Genomic DNA, 14,898 nt, shown 5'->3' with positions numbered 1-14,898 from the left:
AGAACACCATCCCAACCGTGAAGCACGGGGGTGGCAGCATCATGTTGTGGGGGTGTTTAGCTGCAGGAGGGACTGGTGCACTTCACAAAATAGATGGCATCATGTGGAAGAGAAATGATGTGGATATATTGAAGCAACATCTCAAGACATCAGTCAGGAAGTGAAAGCTTGGTCGCAAATAGGTCGTCCAAATGGACAATGAACCCAAGCATACTTCCAAAGTTGTGGCAAAATGGCTTAAGGACAACAAAGTCAAGGTATTGGAGTGGCCATCACAAAGCGCTGACCTCAACCCTATAGCTTAGTTTGTTTTTTGTTATGGAGCCAAAAAGATTGGAGAAGTGGTTTATCCATACATCTCCGTTTTGGATAGATAACTCTTCATGTTGTTGTGTGATCCAATTTTCCCAGAAGGGGTTTGATTCTATGGCTGATTTCAGACGTGCTGCTACTTAATTTTTCTCAGTATATGTCTCTACTGTGTTTCACCATAGTGTAGGTCTAGGCTCAGGTTTTCTGGGTCTCTGTTTTTTGTTGGATAAGTATCTCACTTTGTTTCTTGGGTTTTTGCATTCTTCATCAATCTATTTGTCCTTGTTGTTCATTTTCTTCAGTTGTCTACATGACACGTGTAAATTTAAAAGGGAAGCTGAAAAGTCAACTATACTGCTTTGGCCAAGTTTACACCTTCACTATAGCAGTGAAACATTTTGTCCAGGAAGTTGTTTAAAGGGATTGAATTTCTTGTGGCCCAATAGTTTTTTGGTAGGTTTCGAACACTAGTTTCCTTCCATCAATACTATTTCTTAATATTATGTAGTTCCTTAGGTGTTGATGCCTCATGAGTGAGTAATGCTCTGTTCAGGTAGACTGTGATTCTGCTGTGATCTGATTGGGGTGTCAGTAGGCTGACTGTGAACTCTCTGAGAGACTCTGGGTTGAGGTCCGTGATAAAGTCTCCTCTATCATTCTCTTCATCTCTCTTTGTTTAAGTATCTCTTCTCCTCCTCTTCCTCTATATTCCTTCCCTCCCTCTTCTATCTATCTCCATCTCTTTTCTCTCTGTTCAGTAAATATTATCTCTCTCCGCTAGCAGGAAGCTTTCTGTGCAAACACACTTACAGATCATTGCCCTCTCCCATACACAGACATTAAACTGGCTCTGTGCATACATTAATATAATATTAATATAATACCCACGCTCTTCCTTCCATCCATATTGCTATGTTTATATGAGTGTGTGATTTCGAGTATGTGTGCGTGTGTGCAAGCCCTAAGGCTCCTCCCTCCAGGGAGAGACAGACAGACAGGTGTGGGGCAGATTGAGTTCTACCTCATTTCCCCTGCCCTCACACAGCTGGTAAAGGACGCACACGAACGCACACCTGCACACAGGTGCATATGGACCCACACACACAGACCTGAATGCAGCTTTTAAGACTGTGTTCACAAAGGCTGTTGACTGTGTGTGAACTGATTGTACTGTGTATTACTGTAGTCTGGATGTAGCCTGATTCCTAGGATGACAACTAAAGACTGGCAGCCCGTTGCCACGGTGACTGAGACAGATTAAGCAATGATGTGACATGAGACCAGTACAAAGTCACTACCACAGTCACTCCCCCAACACACAGACAACATATTTCATAGTCATAGCCACACACAAGGACCCAGAATTACAATATTCATACCTCTGTTGGATAATTTATTCCGGACATGACACGACTCATATTCGCATTACATTTTTCATGCAAGTATCAAAGGTACAGCTTACTCAGCGGAGGTGAGGGGACGTTAATAACAGTGACACCGGGTAGGGCTGTGCTGACATCAGGAGATTGGTGTGATGATATCACAGTGTTTATGAAGGTGTTTTCCCCAGAACATTAGCTAAGATTCCCATTATCTTTTAGTTAGGGTTTTATCTAACATTACGATGATAACATCCCAAAAGTATTCAAAGAATGTCTTTATGAAACAGTGTATTTTAATGAAATATCCTTAGAATGTTCTCATAACATTCACTAAAATCTTGTGCGCACAACATCTGTAAGAAACACCAGAGAACATTCCCTAAAAGTTGTCATTAGGTTTCCAGGTAATATAACAACACAATGTACCAGTCATGTTTTCCCAGCAAACCAAAATTGATTCTGTGCAAGTTCCCAGAACATTTGTTGGGTTTCAGCAAATGTTATCATAAAAACAAAATCTGTCCAGTCGTGTTGATGATGATACAATGTTTGTATAAAACATTCACCTGATGTTGCAAGAACATTCTTTAAATGTTTCCAGAATGTTTCATGAAGGTTGTGGGAATGTTGTGGTGGGAACATTTTGCGCACTAAAATAAACATTATGGAATTATCCAGAAAACGGCATAGTTTTTTGTGTTTTGGGAATATATACACTGCTCAAAAAAATAAAGGGAACACTTAAACAACATAATGTAACTCCAAGTCAATCACACTTCTGTGAAATCAAACTGTCCACTTAGGAAGCAACACTGATTGACAATAAATTTCACATGATGTTGTGCAAATGGAATAGACAACAAGTGGAAATTATAGGCAATTAGCAAGACACCCCCAATAAAGGAGTGGTTCTGCAGGTGGGAACCACAGACCACTTCTCAGTTCCTATGCTTCCTGGCTGATGTTTTGGTCACTTTTGAATGCTGGCGGTGCTTTCACTCTAGTGGTAGCATGAGACGAAGTCTACAACCCACACAAGTGGCTCAGGTAGTGCAGCTCATCCAGGATGGCACATCAATGCGAGCTGTGGCAAGAATGTTTGCTGTGTCTGTAAGCGTAGTGTCCAGAGCATGGAGGCGCTACCAGGAGACAGGCCAGTACATCAGGAGACGTGGAGGAGGCCGTAGGAGGGCAACAACCCAGCCGCAGGACCGCTACCTCCACCTTTGTGCAAGGAGGAGCACTGCCAGAGCCCTGCAAAATGACCTCCAGCAGGCCACAAATGTGCATGTGTCTGCTCAAACGGTATGAGTATGGTATGAGGGCCCGACGTCCACAGGTGGGGGTTGTGCTTACAGCCCAACACCGTACAGGACGTTTGGCATTTGCCAGAGAACACCAAGATTGGCAAATTCGCCACTGGTGCCCTGTGCTCTTCTTCCTCTCTCTCTAACTTCCTCTCTCTCGCTCTCCTTTCATCTCTCTCTACCCTCCCCTCTCTCTTGCTACCTTCCCCTCTCTCTCTCTACCTTCCTCTCTCTACCTTCCTCTCTCTACCTTCCTCTCTCTCTACCCTCCCCTCTCTCTACCTTCCTCTCTCTCTCTCCTTTCCTCTCTCTCCCTCCCCTCCCCTCTCTCTCTCTACCCTACCCTCTCTCCCTCTACCCTCCCCTCTCTCTCTCTACCCTCCCCTCTCTCTCTACCTTCCTCTCTGTCTCTACCTTCCTCTCTCTCGCTCTCCTTTCCTCTCTCTCTCTACCCTCCCCTCTCTCTCTACCTTCCTCTCTCTACCTTCCTCTCTCTCGCTCTCTTTTCCCCTCTCTCTCTACCCTCCCCTCTCTACCTTCCTCTCTCTCTCTCCTTTCCTCTCTCCCCCTACCCTCCCCTCTCCCTCTACCCTCCCCCCTCTCTCTCTACCCTCCCCTCTCTCTCTCTACCCTCCCCTCTCTCGCTCTCCTTTCCCCTCTCTCCCTCCCCTCTCTCTCTACCTTCCTCTCTCTTGCTCTCCTTCCCCTGTCTCTCTACCCTCCCCTCTCTCTATACCCTCCCCCCTCTCTCTCTACCCTCCCCCTCTCTCTCTACCTTCCCTCTCTCTCTCTACCTTCCTCTCTCTCTACCCTCCCCTCTCTCTCTACCCTCCCCTCTCTCTACCTTCCTCTCTCTCTCTCCTTTCCTCTCTCTCCCTCCCCTCTCTCTCTACCCTCCCCTCTCTCTCTACCCTCCCCTCTCTCTCTACCTTCCTCTCTCGCTCTCCTTTCCCCTCTCTCTCTCTACCCTCCCCTCTCTCTCTACCCTCCCCCCTCTCTCTCTACCCTCCCCTCTCTCGCTCTCCTTTCCTCTCTCTCCCTCCCCCCCCCCCTCTCTCTACCTCCCCCTCTCTCTCTCTCTCTACCCCCCCTCTCTCTACCCTCCCCTCTCTCTCTACCCTCCCCTCTCTCTACCTTCCTCTCTCTCTCTACATTACAAATGTCATATTATATATATTTTCAGTGTTTAACAATGTACAAATTGTACAATATAAAGTAAATAAGCATAAATATGGGTTGTATTTACAATGGTGTGTGTTCTTCACTGGTTGCCCTTTTCTCGTGGCAACAGGTCACAAATCTTGCTGCTGTGATGGCACACTGTGGTATTTCACCCAGTAGATATGGGAGTTTTCCAAAATTGGATTTGTTTTCGAATTCTTTGTTGATCTGTATAATCTGCGGGAAATATGTCTCTCTAATATGGTCATACATTGGGCAGGGGGTCAGGAAGTGTAGCTCAGTTTCCATCTCATTTTGTGGGCAGTGAGCACATAGCCTGTCTTCTCTTGAGAGCCATGTCTGCCTACGGCGGCCTTTCTCAATAGCAAGGCTATGCTCACTGAGTCTGTACATAGTCAAAGCTTTCCTTAATTTTGGGTCAGTCACAGTGGTCAGGTATTCTGCCTCTGTGTACTCTCTGTGTAGGGCCAAATAGCATTCCAGTTTGCTCTGTTTTTTTTGTTAATTCTTTCCAATGTGTCAAGTAATTATCTTTTTGTTTTCTCATGATCTCCCCTCTGTCTCGCTACCTTCCTCTCTCTCGCTCTCCTTTCCTCTCTCTCTCTACCCTCCCCTCTCTCTCTACCCTCCCCTCTCTCTCTACCTTCCTCTCTCTTGCTCTCCTTCCCCTGTCTCTCTACCCTCCCCTCTCTCTATACCCTCCCCTCTCTCTCTCTACCCTTCCCTCTGTCTCTCTGCCTTCCTCTCTCGCTCTCCTTTCCTCTCTCTTTCGACCCTCCCCTCTCCCTCTACCTTCCTCTCTCTCTACTTTCCTCTCTCTTGCTCTCCTTTCCACTCTCTCTACCCTCCCCTCTCTCTAACCTCCCCTCTCTCTCTACCCTCCCCTCTCTCTATACCCTCCCCTCTCTCTCTCTACCCTTCCCTCTGTCTCTCTGCCTTCCTCTCTCGCTCTCCTTTCCTCTCTCTCTCGACCCTCCCCTCTCCCTCTACCTTCCTCTCTCTCTACTTTCCTCTCTCTCACTCTCCTTTCCTCTCTCTCTACCCTCCCCTCTCTCTCTACCCTCCCCTCTCTCGCTCTCCTTTCCTCTCTCTCCCTCCCCTCCCCTCTCTCTCTACCCTCCCCTCTCTCTCTCTCTACCCTCCCCCCTCTCTCTACCCTCCCCTCTCTCTCTACCTTCCTCTCTCTCTCTACATTACAAATGTCATATTATATATATTTTCAGTGTTTAACAATGTACAAATTGTACAATATAAAGTAAATAAGCATAAATATGGGTTGTATTTACAATGGTGTGTGTTCTTCACTGGTTGCCCTTTTCTCGTGGCAACAGGTCACAAATCTTGCTGCTGTGATGGCACACTGTGGTATTTCACCCAGTAGATATGGGAGTTTTCCAAAATTGGATTTGTTTTCGAATTCTTTGTTGATCTGTATAATCTGCGGGAAATATGTCTCTCTAATATGGTCATACATTGGGCAGGGGGTCAGGAAGTGTAGCTCAGTTTCCATCTCATTTTGTGGGCAGTGAGCACATAGCCTGTCTTCTCTTGAGAGCCATGTCTGCCTACGGCGGCCTTTCTCAATAGCAAGGCTATGCTCACTGAGTCTGTACATAGTCAAAGCTTTCCTTAATTTTGGGTCAGTCACAGTGGTCAGGTATTCTGCCTCTGTGTACTCTCTGTGTAGGGCCAAATAGCATTCCAGTTTGCTCTGTTTTTTTTGTTAATTCTTTCCAATGTGTCAAGTAATTATCTTTTTGTTTTCTCATGATCTCCCCTCTGTCTCGCTACCTTCCTCTCTCTCGCTCTCCTTTCCTCTCTCTCTCTACCCTCCCCTCTCTCTCTACCCTCCCCCTCTCTCTCTACCTTCCTCTCTCTTGCTCTCCTTCCCCTGTCTCTCTACCCTCCCCTCTCTCTATACCCTCCCCTCTCTCTCTCTACCCTAACCTCTGTCTCTCTGCCTTCCTCTCTCGCTCTCCTTTCCTCTCTCTCTTGACCCTCCCCTCTCCCTCTACCTTCCTCTCTTTCTACTTTCTTCTCTCTCGCTCTCCTTTCCACTCTCTCTCTACCCTCCCCTCTCTCTCTCTACCCTCCCCTCTCTCTTTACCTTCCTCTCTCGCTCTCCTTTCCTCTCTCTACCCTCCCCTCTCTCTCTCTACCCTCCCCTCTCTCTACCCTTCCCCCTCTTTCTCCACCCTCCCCTCTCTTGCTCTCCTTTCCTCTCTCTCGCTTACCTTTCCTCTCTCTCTCTACCCTCCCCTCTCTCTCTCTACCCTCCCCTCTCTCTCTCTACCTTCTTCTCTCTCTCTCTACCCTCCCCTCTCTCTCTCTCTACCCTCCCCTCTCTCTCTACCCTCTCCTCTGTCTCTCTACCCTCCCCTCTGTCTCTCTACCTTCCTCTCTCACTCTCCTTTCCTTTCTCTCTCTACCCTCCCCTCTCTCTCTACCTTCCTCTCTCGCTCTCCTTTCCTCTCTCTCTCTACCCTCCCCTCTCTCTCTCTACCCTCCCCTCTCTCTCTACCCTCCCCTCTCTCTACCCTCTCCTCTGTCTCTCTACCCTCCCCCTGTCTCTCTACATTCGTCTCTCGCTCTCCTTTCCTCTCTCTCTACCCTCCCCTCTCTCTCTCTACCTTCCTCTCTCTCACTCTCATTTCCTCTCTCTCTCTACCCTCCCCTCTCGGTCTCTACCTTCAACTCTCTCTACCCTCCCCTCTATCTATCCTCCACCCTCTCTCTCTACCCTCTCCTCTGTCTCTCTACCCCCCCTGTCTCTCTACCTTCCTCTCTCTCAACCCTCCCCTCTCTCTCTACCTTCCTCTCTCTCTACCCTCCCCCTCTCTCTCTACCTTCCTCTCTCTCTCTACCTTCCTCTCTTTCTCTACCCTCCCCTCTCTCTCTCTACCCTCCCCTCTCTCTCTACCTTCCTCTCTCTCGCTCTCCTTTCCTCTCTCTGTGTGATGTTTATCCCTTTTTATCTGTGTCTCTCCTGTCTGTCTCTTCTGGTCTTTAATGTGATATGGGTGTCTGGTCTGTGATTTAGAGGGGGCTCAGGGGAAGCTCTGTGTGTGTGTGTGTTTGTGTGTGTGTATCGTGGCGCCTGGCGGTTGCAAGAAGTATGGGGTCCGAGTGTCTAGAGGGCAGCCAGACGGCCCCCTCCCCTTTAACTCTTTGACTGTCACTGCCCCTTTAAGAAGCAGTCAGGCAGACAAAACCTGGTTTGAGAGCTAGCTAGAGAGAGGTATTTCTCTAGAGGGGTGCGAGAGACTATCGTGTACAATATGGGCTTGTGCCTGCCAGTGTGTGTGTTAGTGTGACTGATTGAGTGTGTGTCAGTGGTGCGCTTCATGCGTGTGTGCTTGTGTAGGCGCCTGTGCGGGGAGTGTGTGTGTGGTCTTCTGATGATAGTATAAAAGCTTGTGGGGATTGTGTGTGGAGATGAAGAGATCCTTTGTGTTAACATGTGTTCAGGTTGGGCTGTGCAGGAGGATGCAGCACACCTCTGTCATACACACACACATACACACACACACACACACACTTATACAAACACATCCATACACACACACATGCACATGCTCACTAAAGCCTTTGAATTTAACATTCCGTTTGTCAACACAATCTCATGATTGTACAGGTATAATTTTACAGTCAGTGATGTTTGGAAGAACTATTGTATCAGAATACAGTAGCATAGTTATTATAACTATTGTATCAGAATACAGTAACAGAGTTATTATAACTATTATATCAGAATACAGTAGCAGAGTTATTATAACTATTGTATCAGAATACAGTAACATAGTTATTATAACTATTGTATCAGAATACAGTAACAGAGTTAATATAACTATTGTGATGATATTAGTAATGTATTGTTATTGTGAAGTGGGTATGGACACAGGTATGTGGGCTTGGAAGTGCATGTCTGACTGACTGCTCGCACGCACGCACGCACGCACGCACGCACACACACACACACACACACACACACACACTCACACACTCACACACTCACACACTCACACACTCACACACGCACACCTCACCTTACAGACTGCAAAATATCCTGAAATGAAGCCAGCTCATTGTTTTCTTAGCTAGGTTTACTGCAGAAGGACACATTGCTATAAGATCGTGTGTGTGCGTGCGTGGACATGTCAGCAGCTCTCCCACTGGGTAAAAACAATACCTCTGACTACAGTCATGTCTTCAGATTGAGATTACAGCCCCTGGGTTAATAGACAGGTATATAGGCCCTGGGTTAATAGACAGGTATATAGGCCCTGGGTTAATAGACAGGTATATAGGCCCTGGGTTAATAGACAGGTATATAGCCCCTGGGTTAATAGACAGGTATATAGGCCCTGGGTTAATAGACAGGTATATAGCCCCTGGGTTAATAGACAGGTATATAGCCCCTGGGTTAATAGACAGGTATATAGGCCCTGGGTTAATAGACAGGTATATAGCCCCTGGGTTAATAGACAGGTATATAGGCCCTGGGTTAATAGACAGGTATATAGCCCCTGGGTTAATAGACAGGTATATAGGCCCTGGGTTAATAGACAGGTATATAGGCCATGGGTTAATAGACAGGTATATAGGTCCTGGGTTAATAGACAGGTATATAGGCCCTGGGTTAATAGACAGGTATATAGGTCCTGGGTTAATAGACAGGTATATAGGCCCTGGGTTAATAGACAGATATATAGGCCCTGGGTTAATAGACAGGTATATAGGCCCTGGGTTAATAGACAGGTATATAGCCCCTGGGTTAATAGACAGGTATATAGCCCCTGGGTTAATAGACAGGTATATAGGCCCTGGGTTAATAGACAGGTATATAGGCCCTGGGTTAATAGACAGGTATATAGGTCCTGGGTTAATAGACAGGTATATAGGCCCTGGGTTAATAGACAGGTATATAGCCCTGGGTTAATAGACAGGTATATAGGCCCTGGGTTAATAGACAGGTATATAGCCCCTGGGTTAATAGACAGGTATATAGCCCCTGGGTTAATAGACAGGTATATAGCCCCTGGGTTAATAGACAGGTATATAGGTCCTGGGTTAATAGACAGGTATATAGCCCCTGGGTTAATAGACAGGTATATAGCCCCTGGGTTAATAGACAGGTATATAGGTCCTGGGTTAATAGACAGGTATATAGCCCTGGGTTAATAGACAGGTATATAGGTCCTGGGTTAATAGACAGGTATATAGGCCCTGAGTGTCACGCCCTGGTCGAAGTATATTATGTTTGTCTTCATTTATTTGGTCAGGCCAGGGTGTGACATGGGTTATTGTGGTGTGTTTTTGTCTTGGGGTTTTGTGGGGTGTCTAGCATAGTCTATGGCTGCCTGAGGCGGTCCTCAATCAGAGTCAGGTGATAATCGTTGTCTCTGATTGGGAACCATATTTAGGCAGCCATATTCTTTGAGTATTTCGTGGGTGATTGTTCCTGTCTCTGTGTTTATGTTCACCAGATAGGCTGTATAGTTTTTCACGTTCCGTTTGTTGTTTTGTATTTTCTAGTTATTTCATGTCGAGTCATTTTTCATTAAAGAACATGAGTAATCACCACGCTGCATTTTGGTCCGCTTCTCCTTCAACAGACGAACGCCGTTACAGAATCACCCACCACAACAGGACCAAGCGGCGTGGTAACAGGCAACAGCCGCAGCAGGAGCAGCGTAACAAGACTTGCTGGACTTGGGAGGAAATCCTTGACGGGAGAGGACCCTGGGCTAAACCAGGGGAGTGTAGCCGCCCCAAGGTGCAGCAGGAGAAGGAAAGGACATGGGAGGACGAGTTGTTCGGAGAAGGACCCTGGGATCAGTCTGCAGAATATCGCCGCACCAAAGAAGAACTGGAGGTGGAGAGATACTGAGATGCGCTGGTATGAGGAGGCAGCGCGGCGACGCGGATGGAAGCCTGAGGGTCAGCCCCAAAAATTTCTTGGGGGGGAGGCTCACAGGGAGTATGGCTACGCCAGGTAGGAGACCTGCGCAAACTTCCTGTGCTTACCGCGGGGCTAAAGAGACCGGGCAGGCACCGTGTTATGCTGTGGAGCGCACGGTGTCTCCAGTGCGGGTGCATAGCCCGGCGCGGTACATACCAGTTCCTCGTATTGGCCGGGCTAGAGTGGGCATCGAGCCAGGTAAGGTTGGGCAGGCTCGGTGCTCAAGAGCTCCAGTGCGCCTGCACGGTCCGGTCTATCCAGTGCCACCTCCACACACCAGTCCTTCGGTGGCAGCTCCCCGCACCAGGCTTCCTGTGCGTGTTCTCGGCCCAGTACCACCAGTGCCAGCACCACGCATCAGGCCTACAGTGCGCCTCGCCTGTTTAGCGCTGCCAGAGCCTTTCTCCTCTACAGCGCTGTCGGAGTCACCCGCCTGTTCAGCGCTGCCCGAGCCTTCCTCCTCTCCTGCGCTGCCGGAGCCTCCCGCCTGTTCAGCGCTGCCGGAGCCTTTCTCCTCTCCTGCGCTGCCGGAGTCTCCCGCCTGTTCAGCGCTGCCAGTCTGCATGGAGCAGCCAGAGCTGTCAGTCTTCATGGAGCAACCAGATCTGCCAGTCTGCATGGAGCAGCCAGAGCTCTCAGTCTGCATGGAGCAGCAAGAGCTGTCAGTCTGCATGGAGCAGCCAGAGCTGTCAGTCTGCATGGAGCAACCAGAGCTGCCAGTCTGCATGGAGCAGCCAGAGCTGTCAGTCTGCAAGGAGTTGTCAGTCTGCAAGGAGCTGTCAGTCTGCATGGAGCAGCCAGAGCTGTCAGTCAGCATGAAGCTTCCAGATCTACCAGTCAGCCAGACTCTTCCAGATCTGCCAGTCAGCCAGACTCTTCCAGATCTGCCAGTCAACCAGACTCTTCCAGATCCGCCTGTCAACCAGATTCTTCCAGATCCGCCAGTCAGCCAGGATCTGCCAGAACCGCCAGCCAGCCAGGATCTCCCGGAACCAACTACCTGCCTGAGCTTCCTCTCAGTGCTGAGCTTCCTCTCAGTGCTGGGCTTCCTCTCAGTGCTGGGCTTCCTCTCAGTCCCGAGCTGCCCCTCAGTCCCGAGCTGCCCCTCAGTCCCGAGCTGCCCCTCAGTCCCGAGCTGCCCCTCAGTCCCGAGCTGCCCCTCAGTCCCGAGCTGCCCCTCAGTCCCGAGCTGCCCCTCAGTCCAGTGGGGTTCTGGGTGAGGACTACTAGGCCATGGTCGGCGGCGAGGGTGGACTATCCTAGGACGCGAGGGGGAGGAACTAAGACATTGATAGAGTGGGGTCCACGTCCCGCGCCGGAACCGCCACCATGGATAGGCGCCCACCCGGACCCTCCCTATTGTTTTCCGGGAGTCCGCACCTTAGGGGGGGGGGGTTCTGTCACGCCCTGGTCGAAGTATATTATGTTTGTCTTCATTTATTTGGTCAGGCCAGGGTGTGACATGGGTTATTGTGGTGTGATTTTGTCTTGGGGTTTTGTGGGGTGTCTAGCATAGTCTATGGCTGCCTGAGGCGGTCCTCAATCAGAGTCAGGTGATTATCGTTGTCTCTGATTGGGAACCATATTTAGGCAGCCATATTCTTTGAGTATTTCGTGGGTGATTGTTCCTGTCTCTGTGTTTATGTTTATGTTCACCAGATAGGCTGTATAGTTTTTCACGTTCCGTTTGTTGTTTTGTATTTTCTAGTTATTTCATGTCGAGTCATTTTTCATTAAAGAACATGAATAACCACCACGCTGCATTTTGGTCCGCTTCTCCTTCAACAGACGAACGCCGTTACACTGAGTTAATAGACAGATATATAGGCCCTGGGTTAATAGACAGGTATATAGGCCCTGGGTTAATAGACAGATATATAGGCCCTGGGTTAATAGACAGGTATATAGCCCCTGGGTTAATAGACAGGTATATAGCCCCTGGGTTAATAGACAGGTATATAGGCCCTGGGTTAATAGACAGGTATATAGGCCCTGGGTTAATAGACAGATATATAGGCCCTGGGTTAATAGACAGGTATATAGCCCCTGGGTTAATAGACAGGTATATAGCCCCTGGGTTAATAGACAGGTATATAGCCCCTGGGTTAATAGACAGGTATATAGCCCCTGGGTTAATAGACAGGTATATAGGCCCTGGGTCTATACTATAAAGCAGTGTGTAATTTACATTTTTGTATTTTAGCAGACACTCTTATACAGAGTGACTAACGGGAGAAATTTGGGTTAAGTGCCTTTGTCATGGGTGCATAGACAGATTTTCACCTAGTCAGCTCAGGGATTCGAAACTTTCGGTTGCTGGCCCAACACGCTTAACCACTAGGCTACCTGCCGTCTAATGGAGTTGACACAGTGATGGGTTTTGGAGTTGACATCAAAAGAGAGATGTGTTTTGGAGTTGACATCAAAAGAGAGATGTGTTTTGGAGTTGACATCATATGAGAGATGTGTTTTGGAGTTGACATCAAAAGAGAGATGTGTTTTGGAGTTAACATCCAAAGAGAGGTGTGTTTTGGATTTGACATCAAAGAGAGGTGTGTTTTGGAGTTGACATCAAAGAGAGGTGTGTTTTGGAGTTGACATCAAAGTGATGTGTGTTTTGGAGTTGACATCAAAGAGAGATGTGTTTTGGAGTTGACATCATAAGAGAGATGTGTTTTGGAGTTGACATCAAAGAGAGATGTGTTTTGGAGTTGACATCAGAGAGAGATGTGTTTTGGGGTTGTCATCCAAAGAGAGGTGTGTTTTGGAGTTGACATCAACGAGAGATGTGTTTTGGAGTTGACATCAACGAGAGATGTGTTTTGGAGTTGTCATCCAAAGAGAGATGTGTTTTGGAGTTGACATCAACGAGAGATGTGTTTTGGAGTTGACATAAGAGAGATGTGTTTTGGAGTTGTCATCAAAGAGAGATGTGTTTTGGAGTTGACATCAACGAGAGATGTGTTTTGGAGTTGACATCAACGAGAGATGTGTTTTGGAGTTGACATCAACGAGAGATGTGTTTTGGAGTTGACATAAGAGAGATGTGTTTTGGAGTTGTCATCCAAAGAGAGGTGTGTTTTGGAGTTGACATCAACGAGAGATGTGTTTTGGAGTTGACATCAACGAGAGATGTGTTTTGGAGTTGTCATCCAAAGAGAGATGTGTTTTGGAGTTGACATCAACGAGAGATGTGTTTTGGAGTTGACATAAGAGAGATGTGTTTTGGAGTTGTCATCAAAGAGAGATGTGTTTTGGAGTTGACATCAATGAGAGATGTGTTTTGGAGTTGACGTCATAAGAGAGATGTGTTTTGGAGTTGACTTCATAAGAGAGATGTGCACCACAAAGTGGTGCTGTGGATTACGCCCAGGAGGAGGCCAGCCCCGGAGATTTGGGGGTTATTTAACACCTGTAACTGACATTTCCTGCAATCTAGAGAAAATAAAGTGCCTTAAATGATAATAAATTAAGCAATAAATGTAAAAAATATATTTCAGAATTATATAGTGGTGCAACCAATCCACAAGGTGGCGCAACGCCTCTCACGTTCTATGGCGAGAAAGTGATAAAGCCATTTACTGTGTGTATGTGTGTGTGTTTGAGAAAGCGAGAGTGTTAACCCCACCCACATGAATGAGTGACAAATGTTGAAAGCAGCTTAAAATATTAATGAAAGTGTACACACACACACACACACTTCACAGCTCCAGATTGTAGCACTCAGGATCCTGAGCAGCTTTCATTAGCTTCTGTCTAGACTTGATTTATTACCAGCTGTTTGTTCCACACTCTCCTCTACACTCCTCTACACTGCTCTCTACACTCCTCTCTACACTCCTCTCCTCTACACTCCTCTCTACACTCCTCTTTACACTCCTCTCCTCTACACTCCTCTTTACACTCCTCTCCTCTACACTCCTCTCTACATTCCTCTTTACACTCCTCTCCTCTACACTCCTCTCTACACTCCTCTCCTCTACACTCCTCTTTACACTCCTCTCCTCTACACTCCTCTTTACACTCCTCTCCTCTACACTCCTCTCTACACTCCTATTTACACTCCTCTCCTCTACACTCCTCTCTACACTCCTCTCCTCTACACTCCTCTCTACACTCCTCTCCTCTACACTCCTCTCCACTCCTCTTTACACTCCTCTCCTCTACACTCCTCTTTACACTCCTCTCCTCTACACTCCTCTCTCCACTCCTCTTTACACTCCTCTCCTCTACACTCCTCTTTACACTCCTCTCCTCTACACTCCTCTACACTCCCCTCTACAGTCCTCCCCTCTACACTCCTCTCCTCTCTACACTTCTCTCTACACTCCTCTACACTCATCTCCACACTCCTCTCCTCTACACTCCTCTCTACACTCCTCTACACTCCTCTACACTCCTCTACACTCCTCTCTACACTCCTCTTCTCTACACTCCTCTCCTCTACACTCCTCTCATCTACACTCCTCTCCTCTCTACACTCCTCTACACTCCTCCCTACACTCCTCTCCACACTCCTCTACACTCCTCTCTGCTACACTGCTCTACACTCCTCTCCTCTACACTCCTCTCTGCTACACTGCTCTACACTCCTCTATTCTCCTCTACACGCCTCTCCTCTACTCTCCTCTACACTCCTCTCTTCTACACTCCTCTCCTCTACACTGCTCTACTCTCCTCTCCTCTACACTGCTCTACTCTCCTCTACACTGCTCTACTCTCCTCTACACTGCTCTACTCTCCTCTACACTCC

The 14,898-nt window shown here is 47.8% G+C and overlaps 1 protein-coding gene across 1 annotated transcript in view; it reads left to right on the top strand.

The window, feature by feature from the left end:
* Positions 1–11,897, top strand: part of LOC135509934 (uncharacterized) — a 36,534-nt gene extending 24,637 nt beyond the window's left edge. The window contains exon 2 of the mRNA XM_064930752.1: positions 9,799–11,897. Within this exon, the coding sequence (XP_064786824.1) occupies positions 9,983–11,365 (1,383 nt within the window). The 5' untranslated portion in view covers positions 9,799–9,982 and the 3' untranslated portion in view covers positions 11,366–11,897. The remainder of the gene's footprint in view (positions 1–9,798) is intronic.
* The last annotated feature ends 3,001 nt before the right edge of the window (positions 11,898–14,898 follow it).

The sequence above is a fragment of the Oncorhynchus masou genome, chromosome 23 (assembly GCF_036934945.1).
Source record: "Oncorhynchus masou masou isolate Uvic2021 chromosome 23, UVic_Omas_1.1, whole genome shotgun sequence".
Classification (NCBI taxonomy): Eukaryota; Metazoa; Chordata; class Actinopteri; order Salmoniformes; family Salmonidae; genus Oncorhynchus; species Oncorhynchus masou.
This window is presented reverse-complemented; position numbering and strand designations above follow the sequence as displayed.